Raw genomic sequence first — 18,762 nt, 5'->3', positions numbered from 1 at the left:
ATATCTGTGGTGACAGAGAGTCGCCGTGTTAGCTGAAGAAGTGGGTCTGTCCCACGAAACCTCGTCACCTAATAAATGATGTCGTTAGTCTTTAAAGTGCTCCAGGGCGGCTGGTTTGTTCTGTGCTTGTAGTTCAAGGAGTTAGCTCTGGAAGCACACAAAGGGAGCCAGGGCAAACTCCTGCGACGAATGTCCAGCCAGGGAAAGCCAAGTGGATCCTAACCCCCATCCCAGCCATGTCGTGGGGAGGTGCTCTCTGCCCATGCGGCCAAAGGCAGAATGCCCCAACAAGGGACCAGGTGATTCTCTCCTGGGGACGGGACCAGAAGCTGGAAGCTCTCCTCCACGTGGGCAAGAGTCGATAAAAGGAACCCGGGCAGCCCCCATCTCGTCCTCAGCCTCCAGCTTGGGAGCAGATGGCAAGTCCATCTCTGCGAGGAACTGAGCCTGAATGGGCTTCTTCGCACAAAGGATGTATCCTCAGAGGCTTTTAAACCAGCAGCCTTTACCATCTGCTGCAGCCCGCACCACGAGAATCAATCGGTGGGTGTAATTTAACCACTGTCCCAATTTCTCTCTCTCACCCCAGCCTGTCTGTTAATAAATCTTTGGATTTTAGATTCTAGCAGACTGGCCAGTGTGAGGTTTGGGGTAAGAGCTAAGTAAATATTGAGCCGGGAATGTAGCTGGGCCCTTTGGGGGCTGGAAAGACCTGTGTGGATTTGGTGAGATTCCTTTTTGTAACTTCTCACCTGTGGAAAGCGGGGTACGAATCTGGGTGTCAGGGATGAGCACCAGGTTCAATAAGGACAAGTGCAGAGTCCTGCACTTGGGCCGGAAGAATCCCAAGCATTGTTACAAGCTGGGGTCCAATTGGCTCAGTAGTAGTTTTGCAGAAAAGGACCTGGGAGTTGTAGTGGACGAGAAGCTGGACATGAGTCAACAGTGTGCCATGGTAGCCAAGAAAGCTAATGGCATACTAGGTTGCATCAAGAGGAGCATTGCCAGCAGATCCAGAGAAGTGATTATTCCTCTTTATTCGGCTTTGGTGAGGCCGCATCTGGAGTCCTGTGTCCAGTTCTGGGCCCTCAATTATAGGAAGGATGTGGATACACTGGAGAGGGTCCAGCGGAAGGCGACCAAAATAATTAGGGGGCTGGAGCATATGACCTATGAAGAAAGGTTGAGGGAATTGGGACTGTTTAGTCTGCAGAAGAGAAGACTTGCGGGGGGGACTTAACAACAGCCTTCAACTTACTGAAGGGAGGTTGCAAAGAGGCTGGAGAGAGGCTGTTCACAGTGGTCACGGATGGCGGAACACGGAACAATGGTCTCAAGTTGCAGTTGGAAAGGTCCAGGTTGAACATTAGGAAAAACTTTTTCCCTAGGAGGGTGGAGAAGCACTGGAATGTTCTACCCAGGGAAGTCGTGGAGTCTCCATCCCTGGAGGTGCTTAAGTCTCACCTCGACAAAGCCCTGGTGGGGCTGATCTGATGGGTTTGGTCCTGCCTAGGGCAGGGGGCTGGACTCGATGGCTTTTTTAGGTCTCTTCCAGCTCTATTGTTCCATGATTCTATGATGCGAGAGATCCTGAGGGATTTGCCTGTGTAAGCCCTGGCTGCCCAGACTGGCAGCAGAGGTCCTTTTGGGGCTGGCTTGGTTGGCGTTATTGAGAAGAGGACTCCAGCCTGGGCTGTGAGTGGTCTGGTTTTAAGCTATTTGCCCAGGCTTGGTTCTCTCGGCAGTGCCCGGGAAAGCTCCTGAATATTACAGCTGCCCACAAGGGCTGACTTCTGCTGGCCGCTCCACCGGGACACGAGCGGCTGGGAGGGAAGAGCAGCGAAGAGCCACAGACCCCTGGGGAACAAAGTTGGGGTGGGCAGCCCCCGCTCCAAGTGTGCCTCCCCCGCCTGGCGCACCCCTCCTGCCTCGGGGGCACTCACGATGGCCGCGCAGAGCGGGTGGAAGGCGTAGGTGCCGCAGGCGTACAGGTGGGTGCCGTTCAGCCGCTGCAAGAGTCGGACGTGATTGAAGCACTCGGTCTGGGGAGAGGAAGAGAGAGCATCACGTGGGCGGCTCAGTCCCATGCCCGCAGGCCACCTGCCTGGCCTCCACCACCGCTGCCGCCAGTACCTTGTTGTTCTTGCCCTTCTGGAGACAGTCCGTCTGCTTCTCGGGAGACGCCTCCCACCGCAGCTGCACAGGGAAAAGGGCTCGTTACTCACCGGCGCGGATGGCGCCCGTCCCGCCCTGCCCCGGAGTGACGCCAAACCCACTGGGAAGCGCTATGGTGGGTCGGTCACAGCCAGGACAGTCCCGGGCCTGGCCCATTTGATTCCCACGCTTCCTGACTAATAGAAGGGCCCGGCTGCTGCTAATCGCAGGCCGGTGACCATAGCACTTGGCTGAGCTGGCAAAGGCCCTTCGCAGATGGTGGGTTCAGAGTCCTCTGAGCGACCCTCCGTCCTTGAGCAAAAGGCCAGCCTGCCCGGGCTGTGGAGGTCACCTTGTCCCACTTACTGCATCGCGGGATGAGAAGGGACCTCAAGAGGACTTCCAGGCCTGTCCTCTGCATTCATGGCAGGGCCATTAGCTAGACCACCCCAGAAGGTGCTTCTCTGACCTGCTCTTAACTATCTCCAGTGAGGGAGATGCCACGACCTCCCCAGGCAATTTATTCCAGTGGTTAACCACCCTGGCAGTCAGAAAGTTTGCAAACCTAAACCTTCCTTGCTGCAATTTAAGCCCATTGCTCCTTGTCCTACCCTCAGAGGCCAAGAACAATTTTCTCCCTCCTCCTTGAAACCCTCTTTGAGGTACTTGAAAACCACTATCATGTCCCCTCCAAATCTTCTCTTTTCCAAATTAAACAAGCCCAGTTCTTTCAGGCTCCCCTTATGGCTCATGTTTTCTAGACCTCTGATCATTCTTGTTGCTCTTCTCTGGACCTTCTCCCATCTCTCCACATCTTCCCTGCAACACCCTGCCCAGGACTGGACACTGTACTAATCAGATGGGAAAACGACTTCCTGGCTGTGTCTACACTCGCATTCCTTTTTCGAAAGAGGCATGCAAAGGAGGGAAATTGAAAATGCAAATAAGGTGCAGATTTACATATCTGGTGCTTCATTTGCATATTCTTCTTTCGAAAGAAGAAACTGAGTGTAGGTGCGGCTCTTTCTAAAGTAAACCCATCTTCAAAGGAACCCTTCTTCCCATGGGAACGAGGCAGCCTGCAGCGCTGTGCTGAGCCTGTCGGGGTCATCCCCTCTGGGGCTGTCAGCCTAGGGCCATTCACTAAGGAGAGACTGGCCTGGACCGTTCCTGTCCTGTACGTCCAGGCTCCAGACCCTGCCAGGCCTCACCCCTTCCCGGCAGGCCAGGAGCGTGGTTCAGGACCTTTCCAAGGAGCCAGGCTTTTGCCCCCAAGAGCCAATGTGTTTAAGCCAAAACTCTTCACAACATTGGGAGGAATGAAAGACCCCGTGTGGACCCTCTGGGAAAAGAGACGGGCACCTCTCAAACCGGGAGGCTTCTGTTTGCTTTAGAAATGCCTGTAAATTTACACTAACGCAGGCTGGGGAGGGTCACACAGATTCACAGCTTCCATGGAGACCGGCCTGGACGGGGGGAAAATGGATCTTCAGTTTTTGAATATCTTCGACATTGGGACTTTTTCCCCCAATGTGGGACAGGAAAACCTTCCCGACGGTTGGCAGTTCCCGGGGGATTAGAAACCGTGTCTCACCCGCCCCCCACAAGCCTCCCGCGGAAGCTGTTAATCGTGCTCCAGAATCTCAGTTGTTCTAGCAGCAGCAGAAGTCTCCTGCTAGCCTCATAGGGAGAAACTCACGGCGATGTGACTCATGCATAACTGAGGCAGAGGACCTGGGGCAATCGCTCGCGAGGTGAAGACGGCCTAGGGCAGACGCCCAGGGCCACCGATTCAAACAACCCCCTTGTTCGTTCTGTCCCGGCTCGTTTGAGAAAGCCGAGGGAATTCACCATTCCCCACCACTTCCTGGGCGCCAGGCCTCCTTTTGCGGAGACACACAGCTGCAGCTTATTTTGTGGGTGGGACTTATGTTTGGTGGGTGTGGCTTAGAAGAGTCCCGCCCCACCCTCCCGCTTCTCCCACCAATCTGACCCTTACAAATCGTTTAAAAAACCAAGGCAGGTAGGAGCCAAGGCCAAGATTTAAGTGGCCACATTCTGGGAGTGCTCAGCTGCGGAGGCCTGAGGCTCAGCACCTCCCCAGGCAGCTCAGCACCCAAAACAATCGCCAGCTGGACAAAGTCCTGGCTGGGATGACTTAGTGGGGGTTGATCCTGCTTGAAGCAGGGGGCTGGACTCGATGACCTCCTGAGGCCCCTTCCAGCCCTGGGATTCTGCGATTCTGGGACTGGCCAGTCAGGAAGCTGACAGGAAGGGAGCTGGACCGGGCCGGCAGAGCTCACCTTCCTCGAGGAGCTGTCGGCAATGTTGCTGGAGTTTAAGGCAAATATGGCCCCTCGGGCGCCCACGTACAGAGTCCCCCTCGTGTCCTCCAGCAGCAGGGTGGTGTAGTTCAAGGCCTGGTCGCTGAAGCGCCGGGCTCCGGACAGCTCTGCGGGGGAGAAGCACAGGGCAGCGTTAGAACAGGATGACCGGCTACTTGGCTCAGCTCCTCTAGGGTGAAATCTGCCCCACATGAGGGCCTAGGTCCCACCTAAGTCCCACTCCAGCCCAGAGGGACACAGGCCTCTGGGACCAACCAGTCCTTTGGCAATGCACTTGCATGAGACCGGAGCAGAGCTAACACCACCGGCAATAGGAGGGGGAACAGTTCACCTCGGATGTGCAGAGCGACATGAGTTTTCCCAGGAACGTTTCACCGCTCTGCTTTGTCTGCCAGCACTATGGGGCACAGGAACATAACGGCCAGACCAAAGGTCCCTCTAGCCAGGATCCTGTCTGCCAACAGTGGCCCCCAACAGGTGCCCCTTATGGTCTCAGCCTCCAGGAGCTGATCTGGTTTTTTGAGCTGTTACAGTCTGAGCTGTCCCAGCTGGGCAGGAGCATCGTTGTCCCTGGTTTGTCCAGCACCTGCGGCAGCAGAACCTGGCCCATACCTCAGGCTCCTGAGAGCTACTGTGATACCGGGGAGAAGGATTAGGGCTGCGACAGTGCAGAGCGGGGAACCCCTTCGCCTCTCCGGACGGGGACGGCCCTCGGGGTCTGCCGGCTGTGTGAGCCGGGCCTACGTGTGACACTTCACCTACAAGTGAGACCCAGAGAGCACAAGCCGTGGACCAAAACGGGGAACGTCTTCCAGCACCGTGTCACACCCACGCAGCCACCGGCTCCACGGATCAGTTAACAAGCCATTTCGCACAGTGGCAAAGAACGAACTCCACGCTCCTTATCCTGGCTCTCAGAATCACAGAATCCTTGGGCTGGAAGGGACCTCAGGAGGTCATCTCGTCCAGCCCCTGCTTCAAGCAGGATCAACCCCCACTAAGTATCCCAGCCAGGACCTTGTCCAGCCGGGACTTAAAAACCTTCAGGGATGGAGAATCCACCACCTCTCTAGGCAACGCATTGCAATGCTTCACCAACCCACGAATAGTTTTTCCTAATATCTAACCCACACCTTTCCCTCTTCAACTTCAGACCACTACTCCTTCTTCTGCCATCTGACACCACTGAGAACAGTTTCTCACCCTCCTCTTTAGAGTTCCCCTTCAGGAAGTTGAAGGCTGCTATTAAATCACCTCTAAGTCTTCTCCTCTGTAAACTGAACAAGCCCAAATCCCTCAGCTCCTCCTCATAGGTCATGTGCTCCAGCCCCTTAATCATTTTTGTTGCCCTTCGCTGAACCTGCTCCAGCAAATCCACATCCTTTTTATACTGGGGGGGGCCCAAAACTGGACACAATATTCCAGATGTGGCCTCACCAGTGCAGAATAAAGAGGAATAACTACTTCTCTAGATCTGCTCCAAATGCTCCTCCTAATGCACCCTCGTATGCCATTAGCCTTCTTGGCTACAAGGGCACACTGATTACTCATATCCAGCCTTTCATCCACCATAACCCGTAGGTCCCTTTCCATCTTACTGCTGCTGAGCCAGTCGGTCCCCAGCCTGTAACAATGTTTGGGATTCTTCCACCCCAGGTGCAGGACTCTGCACTTCTCCTTGTTGAACCACATCAGATTTCTTTTGGCCCAGTCCTCCAATTTATTCAGGTCCCTCTGGATTCTCTCTCCAACCCTCCAACGAATCTCCCCCTAGTTTTGTGTCATCCGCAAACTTGCTGAGGGTGCAATCCAGTCCCTCATCCAGGTCATTAATAAAGATGTTGAATAACACCGGCCCCACTCCGCTTGAAACAGACCACCATCCAGATATTGAGCCATTGACCACTACCCGGTGGGCCCGACCTTCAAGCCAGCTTTCTATCCATCTTACAGTCCAAGGATCCAAACCATATTTCCTTAACTTATGGACTAGAATGTTGTGGGAGACCGTATCAACAGCTTTGCTGAAGTCAAGGTATACCACATCCACTGACTTCCCCACATCCACAGAGCTTGTTACCTCGTCCCTCTGGGGGCCGCCCCACATCACCTCCTAGTTTGAGAAGAGGGACAGCGGGGGCCTTGGCTGGGGCACAGCAGCTGGAAAACTGCTTCGAGACAAACTTAAACCCCAACCTCCTTCTGAGGGGCTCGAACCGCAGCCAGGGTGAATTTCTGAGGGTGAAATTTATCCACTGCCCTGCAACAGCTGAGAACGCGTTCCCAAGCACGGCACTCACATGGCGGCTCTTCGGGAAACAAAACAGCCCCAGGAAAATGGGATGCTCCTCTCTCTTTTTTTTTGCAATACGTTCTTTGGAAAAGGCTGTTTTCCCCCGCAGACAAAAAGCTGCTTTTTGCCTTACGAAATGGGAAGCAGCGCGCGGGCGAGGCTGGCCCCGTGTTTGCCAAGCCGCGTGCGCCTCCCTGCAAGGTGGAGAAATTAAACCGCTCGTGTAATGAGCAACGGACACCGAAGAAACAAACAAACAAACGCGGAGTGCGAAGGCGGCGGCCCTCGTCACTTGCAGTCACCGGCTGGAACGTTTCCTCGCTAGTTAAAATCCCGCTTTAGACTGAGGCGCTCTTCGTGAGAGGGGACGAATCGCACCATTCACGAAACCGGTGTCCTGCTGCCGGGCGGCTATAAGGAAGGGCCTCCATCCTTCCACCCGCTTAACGCAGGGGCGAGTGGACAATGCGGGGACAGCCAGAGGAAGGCTCCTGGGTTTAACGTGCTGTAATATAGGTTTCTCCAGGCACAGATGGAAGAGCCAAACCGGAGGAATTGCTTCAGACAGGGCCACTTACAGCTCAGGTCTGGAGGTCCTCCACTGTAAAGCACCAAACCCGCCCTGCAGAGCATTAAGCCACAGAATGCCCCGGACCCCGCGTACAGCACCTAGCACACTGGGGCAGGACCTGGCTGAGAGCTGGCGGCACCAATGCAATGCAATGCCAACAACTGGCCACCCCAGCCAGTGCACTGAGGAGATTGTTAATGCAGATTACGGTCACAGCTGGCAGCCCCTGTCCTCCCTCACGCCAGGCGCTGTACAAAGCCAGCACAGAGGCGGCTCTGGCCCTCAGGCACGGACAGACTGAGCTGCCCCTGCTGAGGGATATCACAAGCTAAACAAGAGCCTGCAGCAGCAGCTGTATTGTGCAGTAACGCCCAGGAGTTGGCCCCAATCAACGTGCTGCTGTCCGGGCCAGCAGCCTGCCTCTCCGCAGTGTCGGCAGGAGTCGGTCTGCACCCAGCCGCGGGAGATGGGCAGGGCCCTTCCCAGCAGCCAGTCAGCAGTTGCTGCATCCTGCATTTGGCAGCCGGGCTGATCTGGGGAGCAGGAGGTGAAGGAGCTTTTCTTTGGTGAGGTGCTGGGCCACGCTCTAGCCAGAGCTGCTCCAGGAATACAGACCCTGGCGCTCAGGCCGCATCTGACCGAAAGCACAGGGAAAGGGCCGGGCAGGTGGAATTGCTGAGTCAGCTTTCCAGGCCCGAAGTGACCATTAAACTATCTGGTCTGGCCTCGAGGAAGCAGGCTGGGGCGAGCAGAAGATGGAACGGTCGTATTCCGTTCCGTAGGGCTGCCAGGTTTCGCCCCAGAGGTGGCTGCATTTCAGAGGCAGGTGGAGTCAGCGGAAGTTTGGAAAACATGGTGGGATGGTTTGGGCCAGAGGGTGTGGTACAAACATAAGCAATGCACGAAACGGAGTGGGTCAGGCTAGGGCGGAGCACGGAGAGGGACGGGTTGAGGAAGGCGGCACCAGAGTTGGATTCAATGGGTGCCAGGGAGAAGGAGCAAGGAGCTGGCCAGCACATTCTCACATCATTCCCTGCTCAGCAGGAGCAGTCGAGAGCTGTTTGCTAAAGTGAGGGGAGCATGGTGGAGTGGTTAGAGCACACTGTCTCGTCCATTATGGAAACGGGCTGTTGGGTGACCTTGCCTCAGTCTTCCCATCTGTAAAATAGGGATAATCTCACCGCCCTCCTTTGTGACGCAGATTGAGCTCTGCTACCAAAGTTCGCTAGAGGAGCTAGACGTGTGTGTCTTGCACATGTAATACTGATCCTACAGCCCTGCCTGGCGCCCCATTGTGCACGGTGCTGTCCATGTACTCAGGGAGACAGTCCCTCCCTCAAAGAGCTTCCAGCCCGTGCAATGACCCGCCTGGCCAACTGCACATGCACTCCACGCAACAGGGTATAACTGAGGTGCACGATCACCTCACAAAAGTTCAGCCAGGCATTTGCACGGTTACACGTTTGTGAACCAAGTGATCTGCGCAGAGTAAATAACTGACTGCCTGAGTAGAGCCCAGACGGTCTGATCCTGCCCCCCCAGCGCTGGAGCTCAGAGGAGGGGAGCAGGACCAGATGGCGGGCACGGGGCTTTGAACACCACCGCTGCTTCCGCAATGCACGCCAGCAGAGCGGCTCTCTGAAGCAGCCAGGAAATTGAGGAGACGTTCCAGGCTCCAGCCGCGGAGAGAAGGTAACTGAGGCCAAGAGCCGCAATTAACCCGGTGACTTCCGCCGGCTGCCATCTGCTGTGCCGTGGTGCAAGCTGCCACGGCGCGTGCATTCCAGGCTGGGGTTCAGACTCGGTGGCCTCACGCAAGCGCCGGGGGATGGCATTGTCTCCTGGCAGGTCCCTGGAGCTCTGCACACCGCAAACCCAGCACACAGCCTCCCGGCCTGCAGCTGGGCTGGGGAAATCCGAGGAGAGACCTTCGCTGCAGAACCAGAGCTGCTGGGCTGCCCACCGCCACCACCGGGGAAGAGCACCTGGCAACCACCGCTGCCCTGGGGAGCCAGGCTGAGCGCGTCTGCCTGGAGCTAACCTGGCGCAGGGATGGGACCGAAAGGCTCATGTGGCACCCACAGGCGTGTGTCCCTGGGATCTCTGGCTGCCGGCTGGCACAGGGCTCTCCCAGGTCTGGGATCTGTGTAATAGTCCATCGCAGCATCCCAGGTGCAGCCTGGCCCTGAGCATCACCAACGCTGCCAACAGGGCCTGGAGAACCCGGGGGGGATTCTGTGTCTATCCCGAAAGCGACGCGCCGGAGGTCCCAGAGCTGAGCCCCACAAAGGGCTGAACACGTTTCCTCCAGGCAGGAGATGCGTATCGAGCTGGCTGGCTGGACTCTTGCAGCCTGTTGGACCCAGGAGATTCCAGGGACTCAGGAACTCGGTGGCGCCCGAAAGCTCGTCGCTTTCGCCAGAAGCTGGCCCAATAAAGGACCTTAGCTTGCGCGTCTGGCTCCCTACAGACGGAGCCCTGTGTACTTCTCAATGGAGGCGGAGCTGCTGCTGGAGTCGAACGCGAATCGAGAGGTTGCGAGGCGGACGGGAAGCAGCAACCGAGGGAAAAACGGCCCAGGAGAGGGAGAGGCCGGAGGAGAAAAGACAGCGGATGGTGGCGGGGCGACGAGATCTCTCCTCCTCCACGTAGGCGAGTTCAGAGTCCAGCTCGTGTGCTGACAAGTGGGATCTCAGCTCACCCGGCTGGAAACCGACTTCGGCCGAGTTAACCAGCTCTGGGTCAGACGGTGCCTCGCACCTCAAGTCTACAGCCTCGCAGGCGGGTTCTGATTTTCAGCAGTCACGGCGGGTTCCCCCCAAGTCCGCCTACCAGCTGTCCCTTGGGGCTCTGCTCTGGTAGGGGACTTTGTAGGGACGACAATCTCAGGGCTGTAATGAGCGCGGTGCTGTGATCCTGGGGGAAGCAGCGCTGCCACGAAGCTGTGACTGCAGTGGGGCTCCGGGGAACCGCGGGCTGGCACACTGGGGGGACACAGTGGATGGGAGGGGGTGAGAGCTGGCGGCACTGGCAGAGGCTGAGAAGGTCGTGCTCGTGGTACCTCTGGAGATGACCCACAGCAGGCACAGACTCCCTCATGCCCAGGGCACAGGTGGCACAAGCCCAGGACTCCTTGGAAGCATTATCACCGGGTACGCCTGCCTACTGGGAGCAGCACACAGGCCTCCCTTGCTCTGGTTCACGCCTGGCTCCCTCCTGGGCCGGCCGCAGCCGGGCTAAGAGCAGCTGGACCGGGAGAGGTGAAATGAGCGATGAGCCACACAGCCGGGTAGCTCCTGCCTGGGGGATCTGTGACGAGGAAGCAACTTCTCCGCTGAGCGGTCCGCCCTTAAATCCTGCTCTGCCTCCATCCGCAACAGCCAGTCGGCAGAAAACCCCCTGGAGGCCTCGTGCGGAATCAGGCCGTGGCTGGGTCCCGCCGGAGCTGGGTCCCGGCTTTGCACACGGGCACATGGCAATTATCGAGACCTAGTTTCACTGCTGAAGACGAATCTGGGTTAGGCTCTCAGCAGCTGGGGAAAGGGGCCTGGTAGCGCCCTCCCTCTTCTCTGTGGCTGGCGTGAAAACCTGAAACTCCCCTCCCCTGCACTGATACAGCGGGGACCCCCGGGGAAGTTCTCCTGTCCCCGCCCTAGCACTGCACTGGGTCCGGCCCTGGAGCCGGCCTGCTGCAGGTAAAACAAGAGAGGAGGCTCCAAGCCTCCTTCGCTGCAGCCTCCCGGCCACGTGGGGCTCAGTCACCCATCTCCCCGGAACCACCGACCCATCTTACCTCCCGGCCACAGAGCCAGAGAAATTCACAGCAGAGCCAGCCTGGGGCAGACCCCAGCAGCCAAAGGCTCCGCTCTGCAGAGCACTGGGCTGCCAGGAGCAGCCAGACAGACTCTGGGATGACCACTCCCTCCCAACATCCAGCCCCCGTGGCTGTTAAAGATTCGCTCGGGTCCCTCCGCAGAGCCCTTCACGCACATGGCAGGAGCCACCAGGGCCTTGCAGCTCCGGCCTCCATAGAATGCGATGAAGCCAGGCCGCTGAGCGAATCGCTGGCTATTTCAGCCTCCCCTTTGGCTCACTGCTCTGCACAGTCAGCTGGACCTGGCTGACCTGCCCGAGACGCCCAAGGGACTGAGAGTGCCATACCACCAAGTGCTTGTGACCTGTGCTCAGACCACCGAGGCCAGGAACAGCCCCTATGTGGGTTCTCCGGGGCCAGGAACAATCCCTTGGCACAGCTGGGGGTGGGAGGGCAACTGATGACCCCGAGCCAGTGGGGGACTGGGGCAGTAAGGCTGCCTGAGTCCCAGCTAAAGCGGGGCTGGTTAATTTCCCCTCGCGGAGGCTTTTGAAGGACAGCGGCAGGAAAACGGCGACCCTGTGCCAGCTGGGACTCAGGCAGCCTTGCTTCAAGCCCCCCGCTGGCACAGGGTCGTCTAAGCGTGCTGCCGAATTTCATCCATTCCCCCTTGGCTCTGCAAAGATCTGGGGGGTGGGGAAACTGAGGACATTTCTGCAGCATGCCGAGTTCTCACGGCACCCTGGTTGAAAACCGCGGCTCTGCAAGGCGAGCTAAAAGCCAGCTGGCTCTCAGCGACAAGGCTGTAGAGGACACTCCGTCTTTCTCCGCATATGCGGTCCAGGTGCCGCTTCGTGGTGTGTGCGTTACACGAAGACAGCAAGAAAAGAGCTGGGAAAAAAGGCCAGAATTACGCTCCACACCCGGAGCCTCCGTTCCAAGCCGGGCCTCTGTTTGCACCTGCAGGCAAAGGTATGGCGGGTCAGCATTGCAGAAAGCCCACGTTCAGGCACACAGATTCACAAACCATGGATTCACCTGACCCTACCGGGTAGGCCACCCATCCCACACTGGCTGTAAGCGACAGGCCAGGGTCCTGCGTCCAACTTTGCCTCCACCTCTGCCTAGCGCAGATAAAGTCCTTGGGAAAAGGCAGACGCAGCTGCGGGGCCTTGGCCCAGGAAGCAGGCAGAGCTCTACCCTGCAGGCAAGCCAGGGATATGATTCCTTAAATGTTGCATTTCCTCTCTCCCCCTTCCCTGACGCTGTGCTAATGCAGCTCCCTGGCCAGGGCTGGATGAAACGTGCTCCCTCCCTCCCACCGCTAACCTAGATTCGGCTCGGTTACAAATTTACCGCAGCATCACTCGACTCTGCCTTCACTTCGCTTTCGCTGGGTTTATCCCAGCCTCTCCCGGACACTCTCTGCATTTCCCCGGTCGCATGCGAGTCAACACGGGACACAGCAGGTCACATCTGCAACATCCAGCTGTCTAAGCCAGCCCTTCTGGCCCCCAGGGCGTTGCCTGATGGCGCCGTGGCTGGTAACACGCTCAGAGTCCCGGCAACATCTGGCGTGTCTCACTGTGCCCTGGGCTGCACCGGTGTCCCAGCAAAGACCCCAGTGCTCCTGGCCAAGGACCCAGCTCCCTCCACCCAGACCTTGAACACTCTGCACCAAGAGGGCACCGAAGGAAGTGTTCAGTCTCCACGCACCCAAACCCCCAGGCAAGGACTGACTTGGGTGCGGACTCTCCCCCCAGAGCAGAGTCGCTGGTCGGGAAAGCAGGGCCGGATGCTCTCCCCTCCGCCACGACCTGGGCTTCGAGAGCCACTAGGCAGAGGCCACACACAGCCTGGGAGGTGAAGCTGTCGAATCCAGTAACAAAGCACAAATCTCCCCGCCCGGATCCCAACGTGCCCCCAAGGCAGTGCGGAACCGCTCCCCGTCTGTGCTCCGATCCCACAGCTGGGACCCAGTCCCGGAAGACAAGGCGTCTTCAGCCCCACCCTCGGCCGTTCCCCTCTCTGGAGGGCTCTGCAGCTCCATCAGCCAGAGGCGCAGAGACCGGGGCAGACAAACACCCCCGCACAAGAGGTTTCGGGGCATGTGATCTCCAACTCCGCGAGCACCCGGGCTGTGTGGCTGCTGCTGCCCCAGGGCGCACGCCCCCCGCAGACCTGTCCCCAAAGGTGCTGAGCTTTCTGGGGAAGTGCCCAGAACGTTTCAGCACTTCCCGTTGCCTCTGCCCCGCCAGGTGCACGCAGGGGCAGTGCAACCAGGTCCTGGCCGGGCCCCATCCTCAGCAGTTCACCACCTCCGTCCTTTTTCTGAAGTTACCACCTGGTCTGCAGCCCTGAAGGTCACCTGCAAAACCCCCCTGCAAAAGGGGGACAAGAGCCGGGGGCCTGCTGGGGGCTGCAGGACGGCCGCGGACAACAAGCGCCGGTCCCGGAGGCGTCCAGGGTCCTGCGCTTAACCATCCCCGGCTGCCTGGCAGCTCCGTCCGGCTGCTCATCAAACAGCGAGGGAGGAGAACAGCCCAGACGGAAGCGTGGTCTCACGGTGGCACCCTGGGAGCAAACCCCTCCCCCCTGTGTGCAGCCAGAGCCATTGGCTCCCTTGCTCGCAGCACGCTGGGGATGGCCAGAGACAAGCTGAAGGCTTCCCAGGACAGCACACGGCATCTGGGGAGACGGGGACCTCGAGAAGGAGACTGTCTGCTCCCCTCCCTGCGTTTGCCATTCGCCTGCACCACGAGCTACTTCTTCCCCTGCTGGCCCAGGGCAAAGCCCCAACAACCTAAGAGCCAAGTGGCAGCGGGTCGCACTGCTCAGGGCCTGGCTCAGCAGGGCTGCTATGGCAGGGCAGGCGCGGGCGTGGCCACAGCTACAATTGGGAAGCTTGTGCTAGGATTACCTCCAGCCAATCGCTGGCCTTGCTTTTCACGGGCTGCAAATATACCAATGCAGGGAGAGGCAGTGTAGCCTAGTGGCTAGGCTGTTGGGGCGGGAGGATTTATTCCCCGGGTTAGGTTGCATGTGTTTACTTCTGTCTGGAGCAACCCCGATGTGTGCCTCAGTTTCCCTAGGCACAGCATCGGTGCACAGTGGTAGGAAGAGTTTCTCCCAGGTACACAACGGGCCTCTTTGTTACCTAGGCAACCAGGTGACACCGTTCTTCCCCGGGAAACAGGACAAAGGCGGGAGGAGGGGCCTGGCTGGTTTGAATCATAGAATCCCAGGGCGGGACGGGACCTCAGAAGGTCATCAAGTCCAGTCCCTGCCCAAAGCAAGATCAGCCCCAACTAAGTCATCCCAGCCAGGACCTTGTCCAGACAGGACTTAAAAACCTCGAGGGATGGAGAATCCACCACCTCTCTAGGCAACGCATTCCAATGCTTCACCACGCTCCTGGGGAAGTTCTTCTTCCTCATATCCAACCTACACCTCCTGCTCCGTAACTTCAGACCATTGCTCCTTGTTCCACCGTCTGTCACCACTGAGAACAGTTTCTCACCCTCCTCTTTAGAGCTCCCCTGCAGGGAGTTAAAGGCTGCTATTAAATCACCCCTCAGTCTTCTCTTCTGCAAACAAAACAAGCCCAGATCCCTCAGCCCCTCTTCATAGGTCTTGGTGCTCCAGCCCCTTAGTCATTTTTGAGAACAAGAAGTCCCGTGGTACCTTATAGACTAACAGAGATTTTGGAGCGTGAGCTTTCGTGGGCAAAGACCTGCTTCATCAGATGCGTGAGTGGGGGCGGGGGGGTTTCAGAGGGGTATTTAAAGAGTGGGGTCCCACTAAAAGGGAGGGCCAGAGCTGACAAGGTCTATTCAGCAAGGTCATAATCATTTTTGTTGCCCCTGCTGGACTGGGCTGTGGAGCAGGGAGTCTCGTCTGGCTGGAGAGGGAGGAAGGAGGCCAGGACCTGTCTCGGGGACCCCCTCTGGGCCCCCCTCCCCAAGCTGGATGGTACTGACAGCTGACAAGCCTGTTCCACACCGTGTCCCTGTTGCCCCATAACCCATCTGATCGCCTGCTGAACGAGAGTCGTGTCCCTGGGGACAGGGACTGGGGAACCCCCAATCTGTGACATCAGTCCACTTGAGCAAGACCTGACTTCCAGTCCCAGCTTCGCTATGGACCCACCAAGTGATCTGGAGGGGCAAGTCACACACCCCCTTGTCTTGAAGCTGACTGGCAAAGGGGTCCCAGGACAGCCGGATTCTGGGTGCGACATTCCAGTTCACCAAACACCATCAGGTGAGGGCTTAAAGGGAAGCTGGGGTCACGCTGGTCACCGGTGTCACTGTGACATGGGCGTCCAGGGGCCGGCGAAGGAGTTATGGCTGCAGACTGGCGGTATATTGCAAAGTCTGGATCGAGACATGAGTTACCGACAGCAGTGAAACCAGGTGTTCGCCAGACAAACCCGAGCGGTCCTGGAGCACCTTCAAGACTCACCAGTTTAGTTATCGGGTCATGAGCTTTCGTGGGTCTTAAGCGGCCATTCGGACGTAAAAGAGAACGATGACCCAGCCCGGCTTTGCGGCTCAGGGTTTATAAAGCACACACTGGTTTTCGGAGCAGTCAGGCTGCTCGGTGATAGATGTTAAGAAGCTCTGAGTAACCTCCTGGCTCCAAGCCCTGAGTGAAACCCACAAGCCCACACGCCACGCCATCTACTTGTCCTGAGCATCAACTTTTAGCCACGTTCTTGGCTTCTCCAGAGCATCCTTCAGAGGGATTTCAGCCAGTTTTGCTCTTCCCAGGGAATTGTTGTAGTTACACAAAGGTTTATTTTCCCATGAGAATTATATTCTCCCTGCTCCTGTAGCCTGTACGTGAACCCTCTGCAAACATTCGTTAATTATCAAAACAAAAAAGCAGTCAAGTAGCACTTTAAAGACGAACAAAATAATTTAGTAGGTGATGAGCTTTAGTGGGACAGCCCCACTTCTTCAGCCCATCGCCCTACGGGAACAGACTCAATATTTCAGGGACAGAGAACCAAAAAAGTAATCAAGGTTGACACATCAGAAAAAGAATGATCAAGGTGAGCAAATCAGAGAGTAGAGGGGTGCGGGGGGGAGTCAAGAATTACATGAAGCCAAGTATGCAAAAGAGCCCCTATAATGACCCAGAAAATTCGCAGCCCGGGTCAAACCATGTGTTAATGTGTTGAATTTGAATATAAAAGAGAGTTCAGCAGCCTCTCTTTCAAGAGTGTTGTGAAATTCCTCTTCAGTAAGACGCAAACTGTTAAGTCATTAACAGAATGGCCCACTCCATTAAAATGCTGGCTGAGCAGTTTGTGGATCAGGAGTGTTTTTCTGTCTGTTTTGTGCCCATTAACTCTGTCTAAGAGGGTTTGAAGTCTGTCCAATATACAAAGGATCTGGGCATTGTTGGCACATGATGGCATTTATGATGTTAGCTGAGGAACGTGAGAATGTGCCCGTCATTTCTCTCTGTTACTATTCCTTAATTAATCAGCCCTCTCACCATCCTGGTGAGATAGAGGCTCCTGCTTTAGCTTCCCTTCCATGCAGTCAGGAAGTAATTAGCAGCCACTCAGGTAAGACGGCTCCATGCCAGCCCCCAGGGCAAAGGCCAGACCTTCTGTCTATCAAAGAGAATTGTGAGACTCCCACTGCTTTTTGTTAGTCTTTAAAGGGCTACTTTAGTGCTTTTTTGTTTTGCTTTTTCGAGAGCGCAAGCAGGAATCCATCGGTGGGCAGGGACGATGCTGCAGGAGGCTGGATGAATCAGGCCGGCTGAGAAAAGCCAGGAGGTGGCGGGCCTGCGACAACCTATCTGATCACCTTCCAGCTCACCATGGCCAGAATTCATCCCGGGCAAAGGGGCGATGGGATGGGTTGTGGGTCCCATGCTGGCCCCCCTCTGCAGAGGGGACAAACTCCACCCTTCTAGCGCTAGGCACGGCAGTGGGAGAGCTGGTTTAGGCAGGTCAGTGTGATGCAACTGATGCTGTAGCAGCCGGGGGCAGCCAGGAATAACAGGCACAAGGCAGCAGCCTCGCCAAAGATCCTCCCTTCTCTCCCCTCCTCCGGGCTCCAGGGTTCTGGGGTCTCAGGAGATCAGCAAGCGAGATGCTGATGTAATGGGACAAGCAGCTGCTGTTGTGCTGACAGCTCAAGCTGGCATGGAGCAATCGACAGCCGCTCCCAGACAGGCTGACGGCTCTCCAAGCAGGTCCCCACCCCAGCAAGGGGGTGCGAGAAGACGGGGAGCCCTCAGCGCTCAGAGCACCAGCTGTGACACACCAGACCCCCTTCCAAGGGGCAGCTTATGCCGCCACTGTCACGAGTGGCTCCCCCCGGTCGAACTCCAGCAAGCACAGGAACGCCTGCAAACCCGCCCAGCGCTGTGCAGCTCCAAACGCCCCCAGCCTGATCCAAGCCTGACTCTTGCGCACAGCACTCACTGCAGCGGTGAAGCCCAGATCTAAGGACCTTTCACACATGCAGAATGGGAAGCGACTGTCTAGGAAGGAGTAGAGCAGAAAGGGATCTAGGGGTTATAGTGGACCCCAAGTTAAATATGAGTCAACAGTGTGATGCTGTTGCAAAAAAAGCAAACATGATTCTAGGATGCATTAACAGGTGTGTTGTGAACAAGACATGAGAAGTCATTCTCCCGCTCTACTCTGCGCTGGGTAGGCCTCAGCTGGAGTATTGTGTCCAGTTCTGGGCACCGCAGTTCAAGAAAGATGTGGAGGAATTGAAGAGGGTCCAGAAAAGAGCAACAAGAATGATCAAAGGTTGAGAGAACACGACCTACGAAGAAAGGCTGAAAGAATTGGGCTTGTTTAGTTTGGAAAAGAGAAGATTGAGGGGGGACATGACAGCGGTTTTCAGGTATCTAAAAGGGAGTCATAAGGAGGAAGGAGAAAACTTGCTCTTCTTGGCCTCTGAGGATAGAACAAGAAGCAACGGGCTTAAACTGCAGCAAGGGAGGTTTAGGTCGGACATTAGGAAAAAGTTCCTAACTGTCAGGGTGGTCAAACACTGGAATAAATTGCCCGGGGAGGTTGTAGAATCTCCATCTCTGGACATATTTAAGAACAGGTTAGATAGATGTCTGTCAGGGATGGTTTAGACAGTACTTGGTCCGGCCATGAGGGCAGGGGGCTGGACTCGATGGCCTCTCAAGGGTCCCTTTCAGTGTTAGTGTTCTAAGATTCTGCCTGTGATCATCCCCTCCCCAGAGCCAGGCCCACAGCTCCCCTCGTTAAATCAGCGCCGCTTTACCATTATAGGCGATCGTCGTCCTCGGCGTCGCATCCAGGTCCACGGCGGAGCGTCGCGAGGGGGAGCCCATTGTCACGGCCATGAACAGGAGCAACACGTAACTGGCCATCGGTCGTCTCATCCCCTCAGGTACCCGTGACCAGCTCACTCTTTGCCAGGGGATGTGGGTCACACTCGCTCGAGGACACCCTCCAGGCTCCTGCGGGGCTGACAGCAAAGCACGATCACGCTCCTGAAACAGAGAGAGGAAGCTGAGGAGCGGGACACATGGTTCCTTTCACTGGAGGAGTTCAAAGCCCTTCCCCAAATAT

At 56.8% G+C, this 18,762-nt stretch overlaps 1 protein-coding gene across 7 annotated transcripts in view; it reads right to left on the bottom strand.

Annotated features, from left to right (window-relative positions):
* SEMA4G (semaphorin 4G) overlaps window positions 1-18,762 on the bottom strand; it is a 94,619-nt gene that overhangs the window by 24,672 nt on the left and 51,185 nt on the right. For all 7 annotated transcript variants that reach the window (XM_074999264.1, XM_074999265.1, XM_074999267.1 and 4 more), the window contains exons 2-5: window positions 18,452-18,683; window positions 4,458-4,606; window positions 2,134-2,196; window positions 1,944-2,042 (exon numbers count right to left, since the gene is read on the bottom strand). In XM_074999264.1, the coding sequence (XP_074855365.1) occupies window positions 1,944-2,042; window positions 2,134-2,196; window positions 4,458-4,606; window positions 18,452-18,572 (432 nt within the window). In that variant the 5' untranslated portion in view covers window positions 18,573-18,683. The remainder of the gene's footprint in view (window positions 1-1,943; window positions 2,043-2,133; window positions 2,197-4,457; window positions 4,607-18,451; window positions 18,684-18,762) is intronic.

The sequence above is a fragment of the Carettochelys insculpta genome, chromosome 7 (genome assembly GCF_033958435.1).
Source record: "Carettochelys insculpta isolate YL-2023 chromosome 7, ASM3395843v1, whole genome shotgun sequence".
In the NCBI taxonomy this organism is placed as follows: domain Eukaryota; kingdom Metazoa; phylum Chordata; order Testudines; family Carettochelyidae; genus Carettochelys; species Carettochelys insculpta.
The sequence above is the reverse complement of the archived record's forward strand: the minus strand, read 5'-3'. Positions and strand labels throughout refer to the sequence as shown.